Here is a 25,294-nt window from a genome sequence, read left to right on the forward strand (position 1 = left end):
GATTGAAGCAACTATTTTGATTGAAGTAATGTTGATTTGTATTTGGGCCACATTTTGGCTAGGACGATTTTGTCTTTATAATTCAATCAAAAAATAAGTTGCTTCATACAAAAAAATATATTTTTTCAAAAGACAAATCACTTCAGTCAAAAAAAAGAAAAAAATGAAATCATAGAAAACGTTTTTGAATGCAAAAAAAAAAAAAAATTGAAATTGAAAAATTTGCATTTGAACACAATTTTTCATTGAAAAAGTTTTCTTTGATTGAAGCAATCCTTTTTGTGTTTGGGCCATATTATGGGTAGGACATTTGTATCCAAATCATTCATTAAAAAAAAAAAAAAAAGTTGCTTCAATCAAAAAAAATATTTTTAATCAAAGAAAAAAATCATTTGAAAATAAAAATGTCCTCCCCTATTTTTTTTTTTGTTGTTGTTGGAAATTATATGCAAAGCAAATGACCGTCTAAAGTCACATGATCTGTTCGAAAAATCATTTTGACCCATCATAAAAATATATATTTTTTGTTCATTTCATTCATTTTTGTTGCAGTTTCATTGCTTTGCCACTTTTATATATAAAGGAAAGTCAATTTCATGCAATGACACTTTTAGGCCAACTGGGGGGGGGGGCCTGGCCCCCCCTTAAAATCCACTATGATTGCCGGAACTAGATATCCACTATGAAAAAGACTCGCCACTCCTAGTCAAAATGGATTGGACGACTAGCGCTGTCTGTGGGACTAGAATATGAGCATTCACCGCCAGTCTTTCCTGTTTAAGTGAATTGGAAGTCTATTGTTGTCAATGGAAGCCAGTCACTTCTTTGTTATTTTGGGATACTTATGGATCAATTCCTGTACATTTTGGGGCATTTCCAGGTTATTTCGGGTTATTTCCTGTTGGTTTTGGTGATTTTTTTGTTTGGGTCACTTCCTTGTCACATCGTTAGCAGCCATTGACTTTAACATGAATGGAATAAATATAAAATTGGGGGCAAAGCTGTCTAAAACCTGGCCTAAAATGTCAGTTTGTATAGATTTAGTCAATGTATTAAAATGGGTCCCTGCATGTCTTACTTGCCGAACCCTTGACACTTTGTCACCAAACCCCTTGGGTTCGATCGAACCCAGGTTAAGAACTAATGGGTTAATACGTACAGATTTTCTATATAGCATACAGAGCTGTTTTGAGGTGAGTTTATTGCTTTGTTTGTTTTGGCTGTAAAATTGTCACATATTTCTTACGTTCCTGTTTCACTGAGTAGACGCGTATATTTCATATTTTCCGTTTGTCTAACTTGGTCTTAAGAGCCGTTCATTGTGCTCTACTGCCTCGTTCCTGTCAGAGCGCACACACAAACGGCCACTTAGACAAACAAACAGAATGGCGGCCCTCCACTGAGTGCTTTTCCAACTCTAAGCTTCCATTTGGAGGCTTCCTCGCTTAAATATTCCAGCTTTAAAACGGGCTACCATTACCAGATCGTTGCTGTCTCTAAAGAACGACTGTCACCTAAACACTGAAGGTTACCATGGAGATGGAAACGGGGCCACGAGCTGGCCGTTTATCGTCCTACTCCGCCACCATCTCGGCGGTCCTCAGACCAAAGAAGCTCCTTTTTTTTCCCCCGCTGGACAGAATTCCTTTATTGTCCTGAAGTCCCCAGCCATTAAAAAGGCCTTTTCATGTGATGGGAAGGCAGCTGTAGCCACAGAGCTCCTCTTCATCTGTTCTCCTTCCTCTTGGAGTCTTTGGACAGGGAGAATAAGGATCTGATTGATGCAGGCTCTTCCAGGAGGCCCACGGAGCTCTGTTGACTTGATAAGCCTTTGATTAAACGTGTCCAGAGGAAGACGTGCTTTGAGAAAGAGAGGGATATGCCTGCTTGAAAATGGAAATGTCCACTAATGTAAAATCAAACTAGCGGGAAACCCTCCGCTGTGTGTTCTCGACCTGCCGAACCATATTATGTGCTCTTGCATATAGGATATATTCATCAGCAATACTCCCACATGACCCAATTAAGTCAGTACTAGAATTGCTCCATAGAAGCTTGCCCTGTTTACAATAAGGTCTAAATAGATACAATTACAATCCATATATGTCCCTCAAGGACACTAATGAACACTAATGTGCAGAAGCCGTGTTTAATAACCCGACATGGGCGTTCAAAATGGATGCCGAACAACTTCACGTTGCAAACATCAGGATTCCTCCCAGCTCATAAGACATGTATATAAACAGGGGTGAAAGTGGACCGGAACGAGCCGGATCGGAGTTCCGCTATGAGTTTATAAGGCTGAACTGCCCGGAACCCCGCTTTAATCCTGCAAATATGACGGCAACTGTCCAAACATTGTTAAAAAAAAAAAGAAACGCTGCCACACACGCATCTGCAATAAGAATCTACTCACGTCAGATTTACAGTGCCCTCCATAATTATTGGCACCCCTGAAAAAGATGTGTTTTTTAGCTTCTAATATATATTTTTTTATTCAAATAATATGGGACCTTAATGCAAAAAAAAAGAGAAAAATCCAACTTTCAATACAAGTGCATTCATTCAGTGGGGAAAAAATCCCACATAAAGAAAAAATTAGTTGACATCAAATAATGTGTGTCACAATTATTAGCACCCCTGGTGTTAATACTTTGTACAACCCCCTTTTGCCAACAAAACAAGGTCTGGTGACTGAGATGGGAGGAGCTTGATTCTGTGTCTGGTGAACCATTTCTGTGTAGATTTGGCTTCAACTGGGACCATGTGCTTTGGTCAGATGAGACCAAGATTGAGCTTTTTGGCAACAAACACTCTAAGTGGGTCTGGTGTGCCACGAAAGATGCGCATGCTGAAAAGCACCTTATACCCACTGTGAAGTATGGGGGTGGGTCAGTGATGCTGTGGGGCTGTTTCGCTTCCAAAGGCCCTGGGAACCTTGTTAGGGTGCATGGCATCATGAACGCTTTGAAATACCAGGACATTTAAAATCAAAATCTGTTGCCCTCTGCCCGAAAGCTGAAGATGGGTCGTCACTGGGTCTTTCAGCAAGACAATGACCCGAAACATATGGCCAAATCTACACACAAATCTATTACCGTAATTTCCCAAATATAACACACTTTTTTTTCCCCCAAAATCAACTTGTAAAATCATGATGCGCATTATAAACGGGTACATGGATGGAGACAGAAATATATATATATATATATATATATATATATTACATATATACAGTGGGGAGAACAAGTATTTGATACACTGCCAATGGGAAAACCCATTGGCAGTGTATCAAATACTTGTTCTCCCCACTCTGTATATATACATATATATATATATATCAGTTCTGAGATCAAGGGTTCAATCCCGGGCTTCGGCCTTCCTGTGTGGAGTTTGCATGTTCTCCCCGTGCCTGCGTGGGTTTCCTCCGGGAACTCCGGTTTCCTCCCACATCCCAAAAACATGCATGGTAGGCTGATTGAACACTCTAAATTGTCCGTAGGTATGAGTGTGTGCGTGAATGGTTGTGTGTCTCCTTGTGCCCTGCGATTGGCTGGCAACCAGTTCAGGGTGTCCCCTGCCTACTGCCCGTTGTTAGCTGGGATAGGCTCCAGCCCCTCCGCGACCCTCGTGAGGAATAAGCGGCATGGAAAATGAATGAATGAATGAATATATATATATAAACCGATTTTTTTTTTTTTTTTAAATTGACACGGCCACATAGTGTTGAAAAAACGTATGCGGCGACCCGTTGCCGACCATTACGGTACGTGACGTCACCATTTTGTTTCGGTAATACTTCACTCTAATCGGCCGAATGATTTCGTCTGTGTTAAATTCTGCTTTTTTCACTCTTCATAAGCACAGAATTTAGTTTCTTGAACTCATTTGAGTCAACGTTTATTGCAGCTCCGCATCTCGGACCATAACAAACGTAACAACACAGACTTCCTGTGTGTGTGTCCGTTAACTATATCTGACCCTCGGGAAACTCAAACCCAAATAACAATAGTTCCTATTGTTACTGTCGTGTGGACAGCGATGAGCTCTCACAGATTTCCGACTTACGTTCTGACTTTCATTTTACCGTATCAATCCATGGAAGAAACATTTATTCATCATGATGAAACGAGCAAGTTATACAGCAGCCTTTAAAAGAAAAGTCACTTTTGTTTTGTTTTCTCCTAGATTCTGGTAAGTTGGAGAAGTTGTCAAATCATATTATTACCGTAAATATTGTCAGTTTACGGTAATGTTTTGAAATACCAATGTGCTATGCTTGTGCTGTGTTTCACCAGTCAGTGAAATGACATTTATGTATCTGTACACGAGCTCTGTTTTCCTGTATTCTTCTATTTATTGTTGCTAAAATTAGGGTGCGCGTTATAAACGGGTACAATAATTTCCCCTAGATTATACAAGTAAATTTGGGGTGCGCCTTATATTCGGGAAATTACGGTAGTTAAAATTGAGGTTTTGCTTTTAGATTTGAAGAAATGAGAGGAAAATAAAAATTAGATGGAGTTTTAGATGGAATTTTGTAAATCAGTGAAAAAATACAATTTTGAATGGAAATCAGTTTCTCATTTCTGCCTTGTTCAAGTGTGATGCAGTGGCCTAATGCATGTGTTAAACCTTTTATTCATTCATTTTCTGAGCCGCTATTCCTCACGAGGGTTACGGGGGCACTGGAACCAATCCCAGCTAACTATGGGCAATATGAGGGGTACACCCTGAATCAGTTGCCAGCCAATCGCAGGGCACAAGGAGACGAACAACCATTCGCGCACACAGTCATACTTAGGGACAATTTAGAGCAGGGATCGGGAACCTTTTTGGCTGAGAGAGCCATGAACACCACATATTTTTAAATGTAATTCCGTGAGAGCCATACGATATGTTTAAAACTAAAAATACAAGTAATGTGTGCATTTTGTGTAATTTCAAAACTTTTACAGCACAATAAGTCTCTGAATTCTTTTAAAAAAAACAAGTTATGCTGTTGCTAATGAATGATGAGTATTTCTTACCATTAATTAGACTTCTGGTGCTGCATGGTTTTGCTGACGGCTTTGTAGTCTGGTTGATGCTTGCAGGCATGGAGAAACTTATGCACGGAGCACCATTAGTGCACACCGGAACAAGTTTATCCATCAGTAGATTTTTTTTCTGTACTGAACTCAGTGAAGGACTTGAGTAAATCCTCCCCTCTTGTTGTCCCTTTCATAGTCAAAACCTTGCAATCACGCTGAAGATAATGGATGAATGAAAAGTATGTTACTCCTCGTCTTTTTTTCTTTTTGCCATCTTCTCAAAAGGGTTTCTAAAGTTAGATGACAACGCGGAAAACGAAACTGAAAACGAGGAAAGTTTACGTCCTGATTTCACGCGCACATCGGCCGCTATTTTCGACAGCAAAATACGGCAACCCCACTTGAACGGTGTCTCTGCCGCATCTGCGTTTCCTGTGCGATTGATAGATAGATAAATAGATCTGATATACACAACGACATGTATGTTTGCCACTTTCCCACTAAAATTACTGCGAAGCGGCTTTCTAGTCGCCGGTTGTAGTATATGGACTATTTGTCCCGTGATCACCCTGGGCTCACGCAGCCAATAGCATGGGACTTGGGGGGGATCTAACGTAGCACATCTAGGTTGCTATCTGATGATATCTAGTGAGAAGTGCGGGAGTGTTGTCAGAGCATTAAAAAAGTTAACATATACCGCAAAAGTCACATCTGCTCATTACTGCACAACACCAGCGTATGACCGTTGCCGTTTCCGATTTAGAGCGTTCGATCCGCCTACCATGCATGTTTTTGGGATGTGGGGGGAAACCGGAGTACCTGGAGAAAACCCACACAGGCACACATGCAAACTCCACACAGGAAGGCCGGAGCCCGGGATTGAACCCTTGATTTTTTGCATTTCGGTGGTTTTAGGAGTTTTGACACCCCCCCCACCCCATTAAAAAAATGGAGTCAGGGAGTTCTGGCAAGAAATTCTAGCCACTTTCACCCGTGTATATAAATACAGTGACACAGTCTTCCTCTTCATGTCATTTCAGCATGTTTATCCTCTTGTTGCTATTCATACAAAAGAGATTTGTGTTCATCTAAATTTAGCATGCCTTCACCACGCAACTTATGTAAGGTCAGCGGCTAGGTTATTCTGTCGGTGAGTCCCACCTGACCTTGTCCAAGTGTGATAAAGGCATCCGTTCATTCATTAACTACATTTACTGTATACTGCAGGGTCAGACGGAGCGGACGCCAATCCCTGCCGACGCTGAGCAAGAGGCGGGACGCTCACCGGACTGATCGCAAGTAATCAGGTCGGTAAGAGCACCCTCGGGAAGCTGGTGCAAGTAGCGGTAAAAAGGTTACCACTTGAGTCCCTGCTTAACGGACGCATGAAAAAGAGCCAATCACCAGTCGAGAACACTTTGATCGCAATGGAAACCTCACGCTTCCGAACCGGTGTTAGATCCTATACGAAGATCGACGGGTTTGCGTTCGAGGCGATGATGCATGTCAACACCACCCACGACATCCATCACGTCACTGGAGAAAAATCATTGTGGAAACATCACTGTAGGAACCACTCAGCCACCTGTCAGTGCACTTAATATGCTGTCAGGCAAGGGAATACACATTGTATGAAAATAAATTACTAGTAAGGAAATAAATACACATTGAATGCTATATCACATCAGTGTTGTACTACATAAGGCCACAAAAAAACAAGCAGCAGCACTGTGCTCTAAAAGAAGACAAAGTGCATTCATATACAGTGCCCTCCATAATTATTGGCACCCCTGGTTGAGATGTATTTTTTAGCTTCTAATAATTTTTTTTTTTAATTCAAATAATATGGGACCTTAATGGAAAAAAAGAGAAAAATCCAACCTTCAATACAAGTGCATTTATTCAGTGGGGGGAAAAAATCCCACATAAAGAAAAAATTATTTGACATCAAATAATGTGTGTCACAATTATTAGCACCCCTGGTGTTAATACTTTGTACAACCACCTTTTGCCAACAAAACAGCACCTAATCTTCTCTAAATGTTTCACAAGCTTGATTTTGTGTCTGGTGAATATGGCTTCAACTGGGACCGTGTGCTTTGGTCAGATGAGACCAAGATTGAGCTTTATGGCAACAAACACTCTCAGTGGGTCTGGCGTGCCACGAAAGATGCGCATGCTGAAAAGCACCTCATACCCACTGTGAAGTATGGGGGTGGGTCAGTGATGCTGTGGGGCTGTTTTGCTTCCAAAGGCCCTGGGAACCTTGTTAGGGTGCATGGCATCATGAATGCTTTGAAATACCAGGACATTTTAAATCAAAATCTGTTGCCCTCTGCCCGAAAGCTGAAGATGGGTCGTCAATGGGTCTTTCAGCAAGACATATGGCCAAATCTACACAGAAATGGTTCACCAGACACAAAATCAAGCTCCTCCCATGGCCATCTCAGTCCCCAGACCTTGTTTTGTTGGCAAAAGGGGGTTGTACAAAGTATTAACACCAGGGGTGCTAATAATTGTGACACACATTATTTGATGTCAAATAATTATTTCTTTGTGTGGGATTTTTTTTCTTCACTGAATAAATTCACTTGTATTGAAGGTTGGATTTTTCTCTTTTTTTCATTAAGGTCCCATATTATTTGAATAAAAAAAATATATATATTAGAAGCTAAAAAAACACATCTTTTTCAAGGGTGCCAATAATTATGGAGGGCATTGTAGATAACCATCATATTTTTTACTGCTATTGACGGTGACAGACATGCAATCTACTTTGACTGGGAGTCAAACTTCCCAGTCTAAATGGATTGGACGTCTATTGCCATCAATGATTTAACTTCAAGAAATATTTCACAAAATGTGTAAAACCTCGGGCCATCAAAATTATCGCGTTAACGGGCGCTAATTAATTTTTTAAATTAATAACGTTAAAATATTTGACACAATTAACACACATGCCCCGCTCAAACAGATTAAAATGACAGCACAGTGTCATGTCCACTTGTTACTTGTGTTTTTTGGTGTTTTGTCGCCTTCTGCTGGCGCTTGGGTGCGACTGATTTTATGGGTTTCAGCACAATGAGCATTGTGTAAATATTGACATCAACAATGGCGAGCTACTGGTTTATTTTTTGATTGAAAATTTTACAAATTTTATCAAAACGAAAACATTAATAGGGGTTTTAATATAAAATTTCTATAACTTGTACCAACATTTATGTTTTAAGAACTACAAGTCTTTTTATCCATGGATCGCTTTAACAGAATGTGAATGTTAATGCCATCTTGTTGATTTATTGTTATAATAAACAAATACAGTGCTTATGTACAGTATGTTGAATGTAAATATCCGTCTCGTGTCTTATCTTTCCATTCCAACAATAATTTACAGAAAAATATGGCATATTTTATAGATGGTTTGAATTGTGATTCATTACGTTTAATTATTTTCAAGCTGTGATTAACTCGATTATAAATTTGAACCGTTTGACAGCCCTAGTAAAAACATGACAGAACTCCTTAATTTACTATGGATTTTAATAGATCGAACCGAGCCCTTCGGTAACAACAATAGAATAATAATAAAAGTTATTTCCTGAAAAACAATCTTCCGACTTGACTTCTCATCCGTCGTCAAAGGCGAAAGCGCAACAAATCATCAGCATCAATCTACGTCTCATCGAAAAAGCACTTTGTTTTGTCGAGAGAGCGCGCATCATTCATTATTAACCACGGCTAAACCGTTCTTTCTGTGGGTCTACAGTGTGCGACGAACAGAAGAGTGTCACTCAAGAGAAGCTTTTTAAACGTCTCCAGTCATACAGTGTTTATACATTCCTGAGCGACGTGCTCTCCGAAGTACTGTTTGCGTTTCCTTCATCCAGAGGATCGTACTGTCGAAGCAGCCAGCAGGCGTCCGGGCCCGACCCAGCGTGTCGCCGGCGCACGGCCCGGTCGCTAATGAGCATGGGGTGTTACCGCGTGTACCTGAATTATTTAACCACTTCCAGGAAGACGAGAGAACTCCCGGTGGTTACAAACCGTCTCCCATGTAAATATCCTCCGACATATACAGTACACTCTGCTAGGTAGCTCATCCAAATCGCGTGTATTTGAATTTATGTTTGAATTTTATTCATGATACAACATCCACTGAGAGCAAAGTATAGTAATTCTACCCGTTGCTCGTTCTGCATGAATACCTTATCAAAGACCTGAGACAACCCTTTATTTTACTCAGTGAGTGACATTCAATACTCCAAAAAGCTTTCTCTTATCAAAACTACATATTATATACAGCATAATTTATACATATTAACCCACACGTCACACATTTCTTAATCAGAGGTTTCTGACATTATTCCGTCAAAATATTCAAAGGATTAAGAACCTAACATCCTTTTGTGATTGTGGGAGGAAATGTTACCATGACAACTAGTGCTGCAACGATTAATCGATTAACTCGAGTATTCGATTATAAATGTTGCTGCTTCGAGTATTCGTTTAATTAAAGTGACGTTGTAATGGTTTGTTTTTGAAAGTGTTTGCATTTAGTTTTATTGATTTGGGTGGATACACTGCCCTCTAGTCTGCCTCATTTTACATGGCCAAATCCAGCTGCTCCCCGTTAAGACCAACACAAGCTAGGTTTTTGTTTGCGCTAATGTTTTTTAATGCATTCGTAATTTAGTTTAAAGGTATATTTAGCCAATTTTTGTGGGAATATGTGTCTGAACCGTTTGTTAAGAGCATAGGAAAAAAAAAGTGCTAGTGGAAGTTTGCTTTGTAAGTTAGCCAAGTGTTCTTTTGTTTTATTTTACATATGTAGATCCTTATTATTATTATTATTATTTTTTTTATACCGTTTGAGGCCCATCTCAGGTATTTTAAATTTTTCATCTTTATCCAATTACTCGATTAGTCGAACTACCTGGTTCATTGTTTAATTGACTACTAAAATAATCGATAGCTGCAGCCCTGGTGTGTTATCAAGCGTAATGAAATTTTTAGGTAAGAAATAAGATTTTTTTTTAATAAAATCTCGAAGTTTTTGAGTGAAAACGGTAAAAAAGTTTGTTTTTTGTTCTTTTCTAGTCACTTCTGTAATGTACAATGTACATGTACAATGTACATCGAAAATAAAGACATTGATCGACTGAAAATGGTTCAATATTAGATGAAATGTCTTGTTTTCTTATGTATGTTTATAATTGCTCCTTACCTGAAAAAAATGTTTTATCCAATTACTCGATTAATCGATAGAAATTTCAGTCGAATACTCGATTACTAAAATATTTGATAGCTGCAGCCCTAATGACAACTAAGGTGACACGCTAGTGACTATTTTTTTGTCTACAAAGTCATCAGGAAAAAAATGTAACCTTTTTTAACCAGGAGAAAGACAACTAGAGGTTACTCGTATTAGGGCTGGGCGATATGGCCTCAAGTACATATCACGGTAAATTGAGCAGATTTACCTCGATAACGATAAATGACGATAAATTCGCCCAAACGAACGGTTATATAATTTGAAAATTTGAATCAATGCATGGAATACAAATGAACCGTTTCTCGTTAAATTTATTTACCAGCTTTCAATTTAACAATTGCACATGCAGTCTAAACATTAAGTATAAAAAAATCTTGTAAACAATAAGAATTCTAGTGTGAACATTTATAACCGCTTGTATGACTTGAAAAATGTACAACATTATAAATATCAATATGAAGACTGTGCAAACATGTCATTGTAACACAAATGACTTGCAGCTTTAACAGTACACTTCAGACAACTTATTGGTAATGGCTGCTGTGACATAATTATTCAACACACGTGTTTACGTCAAGGTTTCAGGTTTTTTTTCCCCCAGAACATTTTTTAATACATACACCCCCCCACACAGACACAACCAGATTAAAGCTGTATTGCTCTGATGCCAATGAAATGATTTTATGATGGCAGAATAAAGCAAACACATACAGAAAAATAGCCATTAAACCGTCATATTATATATACCGTAGGCTTCACAGTTGGATTATACTTTATGCTGAGTGCTTCACCATCATGAAAGCTTTCAGAGAAAGAGAGCACACAGAGATACCAAATAACACGACATAATGATTGCTGGATGAAGTACGTTCCCAGTCCACTCATTAATTTCAGCCGTTTCGACAAGGTTAGAGCCGCTATCCGTTCATTTGTACCGTTAGCCGCTAGCGTTAGCCTGTGGCTTGGCTACCAGAAGAAAGCACTGAAAGCATCCTCTCCTGAAATCGTGAGAACCAGGGAGGACAGCGGGTGAAAGCCAGTCTGGAACCCGCCCAAGAGTTTACTTAATGTAGGGTGAAAGTTTGGCGAAACTCCCTTAAGCCCGGTGTAGGCGCACTATCCTATTCCCCTCACTATCCACTCGCTTGTCAGTCACGTTCCTTATTCTTGCTATATGATTATACAACTTTAACATTTGTTAATAATACGCTCTGTGTGTAGTATCATCCATCGCTTTTCCTTTTTAAATGGGCACTTTTAAGCGAATGCAAAAAGTAACAACGGGAACATTTTTAAACAGGCATTTCACGGGAGAGCATTTCAACTCTTCGGCCAATCATATAGCGAGAGCGAGTGGATAGTGAGGGGAAGAGCATAGTGAACCTACACCGGCTCCATCACGTTTGCTTGTAGCGTTAGCCGCTAGCGTTAGCCTAGTGTCTTCTGTTTGTTTGGCTTCCTGAAAACCACCTGACTCCATACGTAAGTGCACTGACTGCTTTCTTAAAGGGGAATGAACATAGCCGAAAACACAGAGTCAAAGCGGGATGAAACGACTATACTTTCTTGTTTTATTAAATTACCGAATTTACCGACATGTTCAAAATTACGTCGGTCATCGTGAAGAATTTTGGTAACGGTAAATTTTCGGTTTACCGCCCTGCTCTAACTCGTATTACTATTACTAGTAGAACACAATGAAAGTTACCATTTACAATATTTTCTAGGCATGTGCCGGTATGATATTCTGTCGGTATGATAATCCTAAACCAAAATATCATGGTTTCACGGAATCACGGTATTGCAATTACAACTCAAAAATGTGTTATTTAAAAAAAAAAAAACAAAAAACATTGAACAGGATTTTTATTTTTCAGAAAATATGAACAAACTGGAACATACGTATAATGGTAACTTAAACAAAAATAATAATAACTGAAATATACTAAATAAAATTAAAAATAAATTAAGGTTAGCCTAAACCCACAGCTCAACATTATTACCATCACAACAAAATAATTATTTTCCATAAAAAGCACATGTGTGTGACTTGTATCATGTTTACATTATACACACACTCTTTCTCAACACAGACAGTTGCCAGAGAGCAAAAAATAACCACGTTTTACAACCGCTAGACACACTAAACATGCTGGAGTTAACTCTCCAATGTACTGGATTCCATTGAGGCATATATAAATTGATGCCATTGACGGCCAATTACGTTAAAATTAGGGCTGTCAAAAGATTAAAATTTTTAATCGAGTTAATTACAGCTTAAAAATTAATTCATCGTAATTGCAATTTAAACCATCTCTAAAATATGCCATATTTTTCTGTAAATTATTGATAGAATGGAAAGATAAGACAAAACGGATATATACATTCAACATACTGTACATAAGTACTGTATTTGTTTAATATAACAATAAATCCACAAGATGGCATTAACAATATTAACATTCTTTCTGTGAAAGGGATCCACGGATACCGTAGATTCTTAAAGGATAAATGTGAGTTTATATATTGTGACTAAATATTGCCATCTAGTGTATTTGTTGAGCTTTCAGTAAATGATACTGTAGTGACTAGACTGTTCTGCCCAAATGCATGATGGGAAGTGGGGCAACCATGACTGTGTGTGGTGGCTGCAAATACTATATCTTCTCTGCGTTGTGTACAATGCAGGGTGTTACGAAAAAGATCAATTCCTGTCATTCTTCCCCACGTTGCTCGCCTCAATAGTTATCATTGTTGTGGAAGAGATGTCAAAGCTTTTAGCAATTAAAAGCACGGTCCATATGAATGCCTGTATTCACTTTACTCGTCACTGCCTCTTAGCTATGTATATACAAAAAACGGCGCCATTGTAGTCTGTGTGCGGCAATGCATGAGTGGGTCATTCAGTGCATGCGTTAAAAATTTTAACGTGATTCATTTTAAAAATTAACGCCCGTTCACGCGATAAATTTGACATCCCTAGTTGTGCCTTATGTTGGCTCAATATGTGTCCTTTATGTTCAAAGAACACAATTGCTAAATACTGAAAGAAAGCAATTTAATCAGGTGCAAATTATGTATTTCTTTAATGTCGGTTAAACATGTATTTTGGGGTGAACATGAGTGCCTTATGTTGGCTCAACAAGAGTGCGTTATGTTCGCGTTATGTTCCCTAATGTTGGCTAGACATGTGTGCTTTATGTTAAAAGTAGGGTTGTTCCGATCATGTTTTTTTTGCTCCCGATCCGATCGTTTTAGTTTGAGTATCTGCCGATCCCGATATTTCCCGATCTGATTGCTTTTTTTTTTGCTCCCGATTCAATTCCAATCATTCCCGATAATTTTTCCCGATCATATACATTTTGGCAATGCATTAAGAAAAAAAATGAATAAAACTCGGACAAATATATACATTCAACATACAGTACATAAGTACTGTATTTGTTTATTACGACAATAAATCCTCAAGATGGCATTTACATTATTAACATTCTTTCTGTGAAAGAGATCCACGGATAGAAAGACTTGTGACTTTGTATATTGTGACTAAATATTGCCATCTAGTGTATTTGTTTAGCTTTCAGTAAATTATACTGTAGCCATGCCCAAATGCATGATGGGAAGTGGAACCATGACTGTGCGTAGTGCTACCAATTGGTATATATTCTCTACGTTGGGAAATAACTTAAGGTGTTAAGACAAAGATCAATTGCTACCTTGCTTCCCCACATTGCTTCCTATTATATTTCTAATCGTAGGGAGAGGGATTGCAAGGCTTTAACCAATTAAAAAAAGGCTCCAAAGGCTGCCAAAATTCACTCTACGCCTATTACGCTGCCTTTTATCTCTCTATATGGGTAAGACGGCGCCATTACAGATTTAGCGCGACAATGCGTGGGTGGGTCTTGCAGCGCATGCATTAATTGCGTTAAATATTTTAACGTGATACATTTTTTAAAAAATTAATTACCGCCGTTATCGGGATAAATTTGATAACCCTACCTTAAGCCTAAACTAAAGACTCTGGATGAGTGTAACATATTATGTTTGTAACGTTAAATACAATGAGAAAACGATTTAATTTAAAAAATATATATACAGTGCCTTGCAAAAGTATTCGGCCCCCTTGAACCTTGCAACCTTTCGCCACATTTCAGGCTTCAAACATAAAGATATAAAATTTTAATTTTTTGTCAAGAATCAACAACAAGTGGGACACAATCGTGAAGTGGAACAAAATTTATTGGATAATTTCAACTTTTTTAACAAATAAAAAACTGAAAAGTGGGGCGTGCAATATTATTCGGCCCCCTTGCGTTAATACTTTGTAGCCCCACCTTTTGCTCCAATTACAGCTGCAAGTCGCTTGGGGTATGTTTCTATCAGTTTTGCACATCGAGAGACTGACATTCTTGCCCATTCTTCCTTGCAAAACAGCTCGAGCTCAGTGAGGTTGGATGGAGAGTGTTTGTGAACAGCAGTCTTCAGCTCTTTCCACAGATTCTCGATTGGATTCAGGTCTGGACTTTGACTTGGCCATTCTAACAGCTGGATACGTTTATTTTTGAACCATTCCATTGTAGATTTGGCTTTATGTTTTGGATCATTGTCCTGTTGGAAGATAAATCTCCGTCCCAGTCTCAGGTCTTGTGCAGATACCAACAGGTTTTCTTCCAGAATGTTCCTGTATTTGGCTGCATCCATCTTCCCGTCAATTTTAACCATCTTCCCTGTCCCTGCTGAAGAAAAGCAGGCCCAAACCATGATGCTGCCACCACCATGTTTGACAGTGGGGATGGTGTGTTCAGGGTGATGAGCTGTGTTGCTTTTACGCCAAGCATATTGTTTTGCATTGTGGCCAAAAAGTTCAATTTTGGTTTCATCTGACCAGAGCACCTTCTTCCACATGTTTGGTGTGGCTTGTGGCAAACTTTAAACGAGACTTTTTATGGATATCTTTGAGAAATGGCTTTCTTCTTGCCACTCTTCCATAAAGGCCAGATTTGTGCAGTGTACGACTGATTGTTGTCCTATGGACAGACTCTCCCACCTCAGCTGTAGATCTCTGCAGTTCATCCAGAGTGATCATGGGCCTCTTGGCTGCATCTCTGATCAGTTTTCTCCTTGTTTGAGAAGAAAGTTTGGAAGGACGGCCGGGTCTTGGTAGATTTGCAGTGGTCTGATGCTCCTTCCATTTCAATACGATGGCTTGCACAGTGCTCCTTGAGATGTTTAAAACTTGGGAAATCTTTTTGTATCCAAATCCGGCTTTAAACTTCTCCACAACAGTATCTCGGACCTGCCTGGTGTGTTCCTTGGTTTTCATAATGCTCTCTGTACTTTAAACAGAACCCTGAGACTATCACAGAGCAGGTGCATTTATACGGAGACTTACACACAGGTGGATTCTATTTATCATCATCGGTCATTTAGGACAACATTGGATCATTCAGAGATCCTCACTGAACTTCTGGAGTGAGTTTGCTGCACTGAAAGTAAAGGGGTCGAATAATATTGCCCGCCCCACTTTTCAGTTTTTTATTTGTTAAAAAAGTTTAAATTATCCAATAAATGTTGTTCCACTTCACGATTGTGTCCCACTTGTTGTTGATTCTTGAGGAAAAAATTAAATTTCATATCTTTATGTTTGAAGCCTGAAATGTGGCGAAAGGTTGCAAGATTCAAGGGGGCCGAATACTTTTGCAAGGCACTGTATATATTAAAAAAAGGCGTGGCCGATATTTTTTTGCCGATTCGATACTTTGAAAATGACGTCATCGGACACGATTGATCGGCATCCCGTTTGTTTGGGACATCTCTAGTTAAAAGGACACAATTACTAAATGCTGAAGGAAAGCAATATTATCAGGTGCAAATTCTTTCCATAATTTTTTTATGTCAGTTCAACACCCCATTTTTTTGAGTGGTATGTGACGCATACCTATAGATCAATAGCTGCAAACCCCTCCTCAGTGAAAATAGATTCGATATCAGTTCCCGCTATCGCTATATGTATCTGAAGTTTGAATAGTGGCTCAGACGTTGCTTTGAACTAGGCTCACAAATATATTGTTTCATTTTAAAGGGCTCAGTAATTCCCCGGATATCGAACAGGAGAGCAAACGCACGTCTCGCTTTCTATTTTTAAGCGGCAGGTTTCCAGGAGAAGCGTGTGTGGGATTGAATTGAGACGTGCAACAGTTTGTGTGTGAAGCCAGCATGTTGTCACTCAGTCCTAAAGGTAGCGCTTGCCTTAATGGCCTCAATTCATCATTGTTTGGGATCAGCCCATGTTAGGTTGCTGACAGGAAGAACGCAGCGGTCATCCGCTTTGAAAATATGTCGGCTAACCCGCGACCCATCCATTCCGGCACACGCCATTACGCTCTTAATGTGACCGACGAAAACTCTTGGGAAAAACGTGAGGTTTTAGTGTTTTATGTTGACCCATTACCGTCCGCCTCTGGACGTAACTTCCATAAATCTACATAACGACGCATCGGGAAGGTTCGGGCGAAGACGCCACGGACCGGCCCAGACAAATGGATGTTGTCCATCCGGGACGGAGACGAACAGATGAGGCGTCAAGACAAATAGATGCGCGAGCAGTTTTGCCACACGCTTGAAAAACTTTGGCGAATCAGAATTGATCGGCACGCAGAGATGTGATAAGTCCAGCTGGGTTGTGATTCATATCTGACAGATAACAGATTGGATGTTTAGCTATATAAAATGGGTAAGATATGAACTAAATAGAGCTTGACTTCAAATGTGGATATTGAAATTACATACTGTTTAAGTGGCTTTCTGTAACCCAATGCCAAACGCGAACCGGGATGTGCGCGTAGAAAATAAAGGATGTCAGGCCTGTTGACCCTTCATTGTCACGCGGATGCATCATCACATATTTTTTTTCCAAGCTGATCTTGCCACGCGGTTCCTACTGGTGTATAGAGGCATTCATGTGATCTCGGCGTACACGCTCTGACTGGCCATTACTGCAGATGGCGGTCCGTGGAGGCCGGTGAGGCGTGCTGGCATAAAGGCACAGCTGCAGCGCAATTCAGACTCGCCCCGCTCTTTTCACGCTTGGATTTCTTCCAGCAACATCTATCAGGAAAACCACAGCGCTGCTTCCTGTCCTCCAAACAATACACAGGCTGCCTCTGTAGCATTAGCAACCGCAGGGAGATTGCAATATTTGTTTTGGCTCAGCTATAGAAAAAGAAAAAAAAATCCAGCGTCTTCACAAACAGGAATTGTAAATGAATAATCAATTCGACTCATTGTGATTCACTGGCATTCCTTGGAACTCATAACACACTTCACAACACGCAGTTTGGGATTTACAACTGTACATTTTGCTCTAAACTCCAGTGAAAAATGCCCAATATGAGCTTCACTGAGTCCCATTGAAGTCATGTATGTCCAAATTGTGGTTTTTGAACAATGTTGCCATTTTCATGCTTATATATTGTGATACTTAGTGGTTGAGCTGGCAAGCCCCCTGACGTGATGTCATTATTTGCAGTTGAAAGGTCGTGTTGTGCAAGACAGCTGGAGGAAAAACAGTACACCTATACAAACAGTGAATAATAGTATGTGTTTTGCTGCCATTGACACTGATAGGCATCCAATGCATTTTGAATGGGAGCGTCCCAGATCAAATGGATTTGATGTCTATTGCTATCTATGGGTAACAATTTGTTTTAATATCTGGGCTGGCAGTGAATGATAAACCAGTGATTGCAGACTAAGTGTGTATGTATAGTGACAAGCATTTCGATTCCCTGCCAGTAGACTGCAAAAAAATCCACATTTAGGTTGTGTGGGGGGAGGGGGGTCACTATTCAAAGGACTGCCACTGCTTGTCAATAAAGCTTGAGGGAAAGACTGAAATAAACAATCAGTTACTCGAGCTGGCTAATTGATTCGCCCCCTTGATAAATGTCAACACGTCCCGGAAGGGCCGTCCGGCCATGTGTTCAACCTTCAAAATCTTTGTCCTACCTTTTCGAATGAGATCTTCGATCCCCTGGTCGAACCCCAGCCGGTGACATTTCCTCCACAGCCCCATGTTGGTGGAGTTATACTGCCTGTTGCATTCGTCGGCGGCGCTCATGGCGAACAGCTGCCGCCGGTTGCGGGCCAGGAGCAGCTTGTCACCCCAGCGGGTCGCAACGCTCCGGCCGGCCCGCAGCGGCAGACTGTTGTTAGGGATGTAGATGAAGCCCGGGTCCTTGCGGCGGCTCGAGAAGCTCTGGCAACGCTCCTTGTAGCGCCTGGCGTCGGTCTCGTACCAGTGGTCGGAGCACATCGCCACGGCCAGCATGCCCAAGGCGCAGAGAGACAGAGCGAGCCCGGCGTAGAGCAGCAACTTCCCGGCAGCCATGCTCGCCTCACAGCCGCATCAGCACCACGACGGACGGACAGCTCCTCTGCGGATTCCACCCTCGTCTCGCTCTAGTCCGGCTCCTCACATCACCTCTGGAGATCGGAATCCACCGTTTTCTTTCTTTCTTTCTTTTTTTTTTTGTGGGGTGGGGTGGGGGTGCAGCAAAAATATAAAAATAATCCCTTAAATCCGGCGATTTCTCCAACCCTCCTCTTCTGTCCTTCTTCTCCTGCAGCACGAGCAGGACGCTTATCTCATCTCAGCAGTGGAATCTGCAGCGTGCATCTGCCTTGGCAACGTAACGTGCACACAATTAGAAAACGTCATTAACACCCATTTAGGACAAAGGGTGCAGAAGAATGCAAATGCTCAGACCTGATGTGGCCAAGTGGCGGTGGCGAGCGGGAGGCGGGGAGTGCAGTGGGGTGGGGAGAATGTGGAGGGATCAGCCCGTTGAGTCAGCAAAGCGTCCCCCCCACCCCCCGAAGCACGTCTGATGACGGCAGATGCTCCAGAGCGTGCCCGTACGTCCGCCCGACCGACCAATCAACACCAATCTTTCAGCAAGAGCATGTTGACTTACTGCACGGGGCTCGGACTGAAGCATATGAAAATACCACTTGTCCTCAAAGCACCACCAAATACTCTTGTTGAGTCCCGATAATGGTGATCTAGTAGGCCGTGTGCCAACAGTGGTTAATATATTAATTGTCGATGTCATTATATTAGCAGCAGAGCTTTTCAAAACAACAGCCTTTCAGACATTAAAAAAAATGATTAATGCTTCATAAATAGTTTTTACTCGAATGACTTCATCTCTTGATTATTTTTGTTAGCATATGTTCGGCCAAGTGAAAGTATTACATAATTTATATTTCGCTCATTTCGTAGCAAAAAGTATGATCCGCTCTGGTGGCTGGTGTACTATTATGCAAATTAGCTCACGTTCCTGGAATTGTTATGATGTTCAGTACATTACTGTGCTTGACTAGTTCATTTTCATCAATACATGATAAAGTATTTAAAAAAGCTAGTGTTCGTTATTTGTTTTCATGTAGTGCCCTCTAGTGGTCATAATTTGAAATGCTTTGCAGTTTTGCTTTTGAGGCGAATGAAATTCACACGCCAGGAAAAATGAAACGTATACACTCAGAGACCTTCCAGAGCTTTTTAAACATGATTAAATAAATACATACGCCACATATCTATATTATTTAGCTTGTTTGTTATATATACGTTTCTGAAGGGTTCTCGAGAAGCGGAACATTTGTTTCAACAAATTAGACCATCGGACACATTAATTGTGACGGACTTCTTTTTGCATACATTTGTGCAAAATGTTCTTTAGTACTTTTGCCCAAAAGTATGTTTCATCAAAAATGATCTGAAATAACCTAAATATCAATCGACGACATAAAAAAGGAGGCATTTAATCTGAAAAGTTTATCCTGTACCCGGAAGTCTCAGCAACTATCCAATCACAACTCAGAACCAAGCGGAACAGCGACGTTTCGCTATTCCAGTGAAGGTTAGACACCATCCCAACATTGTTTTTGGAATTTTATTGCATAAAGTGATATTTACAAAATGTTTATGATGCTTCCATGGTGGTTACGAGTCCAGTCAGCCGTGTAGTTTTCAAAACATCCGTGAGATTAAGGTAAGAATAACAATCTTGCTGATTTTCCATTCCCACTTCACTAATGTATGTGCCATGAATAATTTTACCATTGCCTCCTTCTTGCTAAGCAACCATGGCCGGTATGTCCAACTACGCACTTCGCATGGCCCGACTAAGTGCTCAAATATTTGGGGATGTCGTACGTCCGACCGATTGCAAGTCGATGAAGGTGGTACGACTTTTCGAGGAGCCTCCGATGGCCAAGAGGAAGGAAGTGTATGACTGGTACCCACAACACCAGATCTACTATGCCATGACTCAAAAGCTGAGGTTCTTGGGACTGTTCAGGTAATTTTGATACATAAATGTGCACGCATTAGCCCACTTTTTAGGGTACTGTTTAGGGCTGCAGCAATCGAATATTTTAGTAATCGAGTAATCGACTGAAAATTCTATCGAGTAATCGGATAAAACTTTATTTTATTTTTTTTTAATTTTTTTTTTTTTTTTAGGTAAAGAGCAATTATACATATACATGAGAAAAAAAGACATTTAATCCAATATTGAACCATTTTCAGTCAATCAATGTCTTTATTTTCGGTGTACATTGTTGAAAACAGCCAACAATTGCATCTAAGATGTGACTAGAAAAAAAAAAATTCACTGCTGTTACTCAAAAAACTTCTAGACCTTTATAATATATATATTAGGGCTGTCAAACGATTAAAATTTTTAATCGGGTTAATTAAAGCTTAAAAATTAATCGTAATTAATCGCAATTCAAACCATCTATAAAATATGCCATATTTTTCTGTAAATTATTGTTGGAATGGAAAGATAAGACACAAGATGGATATATACATTCAGCATACGGTACATAAGGACTGTATTTGTTTATTATAACAAATCAACAAGATGGCATTAACATTATTAACATTCTGTTAAAGCCATCCATGGATAGAAAGACTTGTAGTTCTTAAAAATGTTATTACAAGTTATAGAAATTTTATATTAAAACCCCTCTTAATGTTTTCGTTTTAATAAAATTTGTAAAATCTTCAATCAAAAAATTAACTAGTAGCCCACCATTGTTGATGTCAATAATTACTTACACAATGCTCATGGATGCTGAAGCCTATAAAATCGGTCGCACCCAAGCGCCAGCAGAGGGCGGCAAAACTCCATAAAACACAACAAGTGAGCGTTTCACTGCACAGTCATTTAAATCTGTCTGAGCGGGACATCTGCGTTAATTGCGTCAAATATTTTAACGTGATTAATTCAAAAAATTAATTAACGCCCGTTAACACGATAATTTTGACAGCCCTAATATATATATATATATATATATATATATATACATATATATATTAGAGCTGAAACGAGTACTCGAGCAACTCGAGTAACTCGAGTTTAAAAACTGATCCGAGTAATTTTATTCACCTCGAGTAATCGTTTATTTTGACAGCTCTAAGCATCACGTTTTGCTAGGACTACTTTTAATGCGGGACAACGCACTGTCACGTGCGGAGAGGAAGAAGGGAAAAAAAAAAAACTTACCGCAGCCGACAGCCGCCACAAACGACGCCGACGTTGCTAAATACTAGCCCGCACAATGCTACATTGGTAACAGGCAGCGTCTGGCGCGTCTCATAGAGATCACATGTATGTTGAACTAGATGCGAAATGACAGACTCGGCCGCGTCTGGGCAGCGTTTGTAAACAGCCGCCATCTTAAAGCAGTACAGCGCTAAGCGCTAATAAAGAGCGCTAATAAAGAGCGCTAAGCGCTCAAAAATAAGATTAACGTTACTGTCGCTACTAGCTCACGGAACGTTAGCCCTGCGGAGGGCTAGGTTTCAATTAATTATGACCACTGTCGATGCGTGGCTAACGTGTCTTACATACAGGCTTTAACATAACATAGCATTGTGGAGTGATGAGGGTGTAAAATAAAAACTTAATCATGCTAACTATCAATTTTAGCTCAGTAGTCATTGCTGGATAAAACACCAAGTAGCACTGGTCCCTAATGTGCTCCAATACAGCCTGTATCATACATTTATTTTGAACACTGCAAAAACTCAAAATCCTATCAGGACTTACAGTTTAGACTAACTTAAAACTTAACTAGAACTTAAAAATGGCTTGACACAAAGAGAAATTCAATTGAAACACGTGGGAAAAAAATCCTAACTTTTAAGTGATTTGTGTTATCAAGCGTAACGGCATTTTTAGGTAAGATATATATATATATATATTAATAAGAACTAAAAGTTTTTTGAGTGAAAGCAGTGAATTAGTCTTTTTTTAAAATTCTAGTTACACCTGAGATGCAATTGTTGGCTGTTTTCAACAATATACAACGAAAATAAAGACATTGATTGACTGAAAATGGTTCAAGATTAGATGAAATGTCTTGTTTTCTCATGTATATGTATAATTGCTTTTCACCTAAAAATATATTTGTTTTATCCGATTACTCGATTAATCGATAGAATTTTCAGTCGATTACTCGATTACTAAAATATTCGATAGCTGCAGCCCTAATATATATAATATATATAAACAACATAAATCGTACCTAAAAATGTAATTACGCTTGATAACACACATCACTTGAAAGCTACGTGTTTTTCCCACGTGTTTCAATTTAGTTTCCATTTGTGTCAAGCTATTTTTAAGTTCTAGTTAAGTTTTAAGTTAGTCTAAACTGTAAGTACTGGTAGGATTTTGAGTTTTTGCAGTGTTCAAGATAAATGTATGATACCTGCTGTATTAGAGCACATTTATTCAGCAATGACTACTGAGCTAAAACTGACAGTTAGCTTTATTATGTTTTAATTTTACACCCTTATCACTCTACAGCGCTGTGTTTTTACAGATTAAATAAAGCCTGTATGTAAGACACGTTAGCCACGCATTGACAGTGGTCATAAAAGAAACCTAGCCCTCCGAAGGGCTAACGTTACGTGAGCATGTGACAGTAACGTTATATTTATTAGCGATGAGAAGTCAACTGCTTAAAGATGGCGGCTGTTTACTAACGCTGCCCAGACGTGGCCGAGTCTGTCATTTCGCATCTAGTCCTAAATGCATGCGATATCTATGAGACGGCATCGGACACGACCTGCTACCACACTAGCATCATGCGGGCGAAGTTTTTAGCAACGTCGGCGTAGTTTGTAGCGGCTGTCGGCAGCGGAAAGTTTTTTTTTTTTAATTGCTTCTTCCTCTACGCACGTGACGTCAGCGCGTTGTCCCGCATTAAAAGTAGTCCGGGCAAAACGTGATGCTTAGAGCTGGCAAAATTAAACGATTCCTCGAGGTGAATAAAATTACTCGGATCAGTTTTTAAACTCGAGTTGCTCGAGTATTCGTTTCAGCTCTAGTACTGTTGTTTGGTGTGTTTGCAGTCTGCCAGTGAATTTTGATGACATGGGTTTTGACTTGTGTTCTCAGGGATGAGCATGAAGACTTTAAGGAGGAGATGCGTCGCTTGAGGAAGCTGAGAGGAAAAGGTGTACCAAAGAAAGGCGAAGGAAAGAGAGCAACTAAGAAGAAATGATGCTTAGGCACTGTGGAACTTTGAAAACAGGACAATTAAGGAGGCTTCTAAATAATATTCCACTGTACCATGTCTTCTGAACCGATTTGTAGTGTCCAGAATATGCCCTCCAACCCCAAAAATGAAAGGAAATGCTGTCTGTGTTGCATCCCAGTTGTTGACTGCAGCCTAACTGTTGTTTATTGTTGAAATATTGAATCATGGGAAACACAATAAAGTACTTTTAGATCCAATTTAGGGCTGTGAAACAATTTAAATTTTTAATCGAGTTAATTACAGCTTAAAAATTAATTAATCGTAATTCAAACCATCTATAAAATATGCCATATTTTTCTGTAAATTATTGTTGGAATGGAAAGATAAGACACAAGACGGATATACACATTCAACGTACGGTACATAAGTACTGTATTTGTTTATTATAACATTAAATCAACAAGATGGCATGAACATTATTAACATTCTCTTAAAGCGATCCATGGATAGAAACTTGTAGTTCTTAAAAGATAAATGTTAGTACAAGTTCTATAAATTTTATATTAAAACCCCCCTTAATGTTTTCGTTTTATTAAAATTTGTAAAATTTTCAATCAAAAAATAAACTAGTAGCTCGCTTGCCTGGCGACCGTCCGGCGGATCAAATTCCGAGGGCGGAGCAAGCCACAGCAAACAGACAGCGGAGTGGACCAAACAGCGACGGGCAGACGTGACGTCGTTAAAGCGACAAGTAATTAGCGTGAGCAGAGAATGAAGTTTATTCAACATGACTGGCGCGAGCCATGTTGACTCTTGTCAATGACTTGTTTCGATGTGTTTTTGGTAATTTAAAACTGGTTTTACCGCGGATTGGAACATATTCTCGGCTCTCCCGTTCGCCATCTGTGTTGTTGTAGAGAAGACTTTCGGCGCGCAAGAGTGACGTTACTCGTTAAGCGTCACGCAAATAAATGAATCTGATTGGACGATTGATTTCGTAGCTTGCTCGAGAGGCCGTTAATGGGCCGGGTCTCAGACTTTCTCAAAGTGTTTGAAAAATACCAGGCAAGTAGCTCGCCATTGTTGATGTCAATAATTACACCATGCTCACTCATGGTACTAACCCATAAAATCAGTTGGACCCAAGCGCCAGCAGAGGGCGCCAAACACCAAAACACAAGTAACAAGCGGACATTACACTGTACTGTACATTTGAATCTGTTTGAGCATGTGCGTTAATTGCGTCAAAGATTTTAACGTAATTAATTTTAAAAATTATTATTATAATTATTATTATAATTATTAATTTTAAAAATTAATTACCGCCCGTTAACGCGATAATTTTGACAGCCCGAAATCCATTTTTTATAGCGATTATCTTTGCTGGTGTTAATTTACAGCTGATCTGAAGCAAGATTGGTTGTGTTCT

At 39.7% G+C, this 25,294-nt stretch overlaps 2 protein-coding genes across 2 annotated transcripts in view; one reads left to right on the plus strand and one right to left on the minus strand.

Moving 5' to 3' along the window:
- tmem178bb (transmembrane protein 178Bb) overlaps window positions 1–19,284 on the minus strand; it is a 142,552-nt gene extending 123,268 nt beyond the window's left edge. The window contains exons 1-2 of the mRNA XM_057853597.1: window positions 19,076–19,284; window positions 18,316–18,985 (exon numbers count right to left, since the gene is read on the minus strand). Coding sequence (XP_057709580.1) covers window positions 18,316–18,697 — 382 coding nt within the window. The 5' untranslated portion in view covers window positions 18,698–18,985; window positions 19,076–19,284. The remainder of the gene's footprint in view (window positions 1–18,315; window positions 18,986–19,075) is intronic.
- Window positions 19,285–20,164: 880 nt separating this feature from the next.
- Window positions 20,165–24,141, plus strand: mrps33 (mitochondrial ribosomal protein S33). The gene is made up of 3 exons (XM_057853598.1): window positions 20,165–20,360; window positions 20,450–20,669; window positions 23,784–24,141. The coding sequence occupies exons 2-3, from the start codon at window positions 20,455–20,457 to the stop codon at window positions 23,887–23,889; spliced, it is 321 nt and encodes a 106-aa protein (XP_057709581.1). The 5' UTR covers window positions 20,165–20,360; window positions 20,450–20,454; the 3' UTR covers window positions 23,890–24,141.
- Window positions 24,142–25,294: the final 1,153 nt, after the last annotated feature.

The sequence above is a fragment of the Corythoichthys intestinalis genome, chromosome 13 (genome assembly GCF_030265065.1).
Source record: "Corythoichthys intestinalis isolate RoL2023-P3 chromosome 13, ASM3026506v1, whole genome shotgun sequence".
NCBI classification, from domain to species: Eukaryota; Metazoa; Chordata; class Actinopteri; order Syngnathiformes; family Syngnathidae; genus Corythoichthys; species Corythoichthys intestinalis.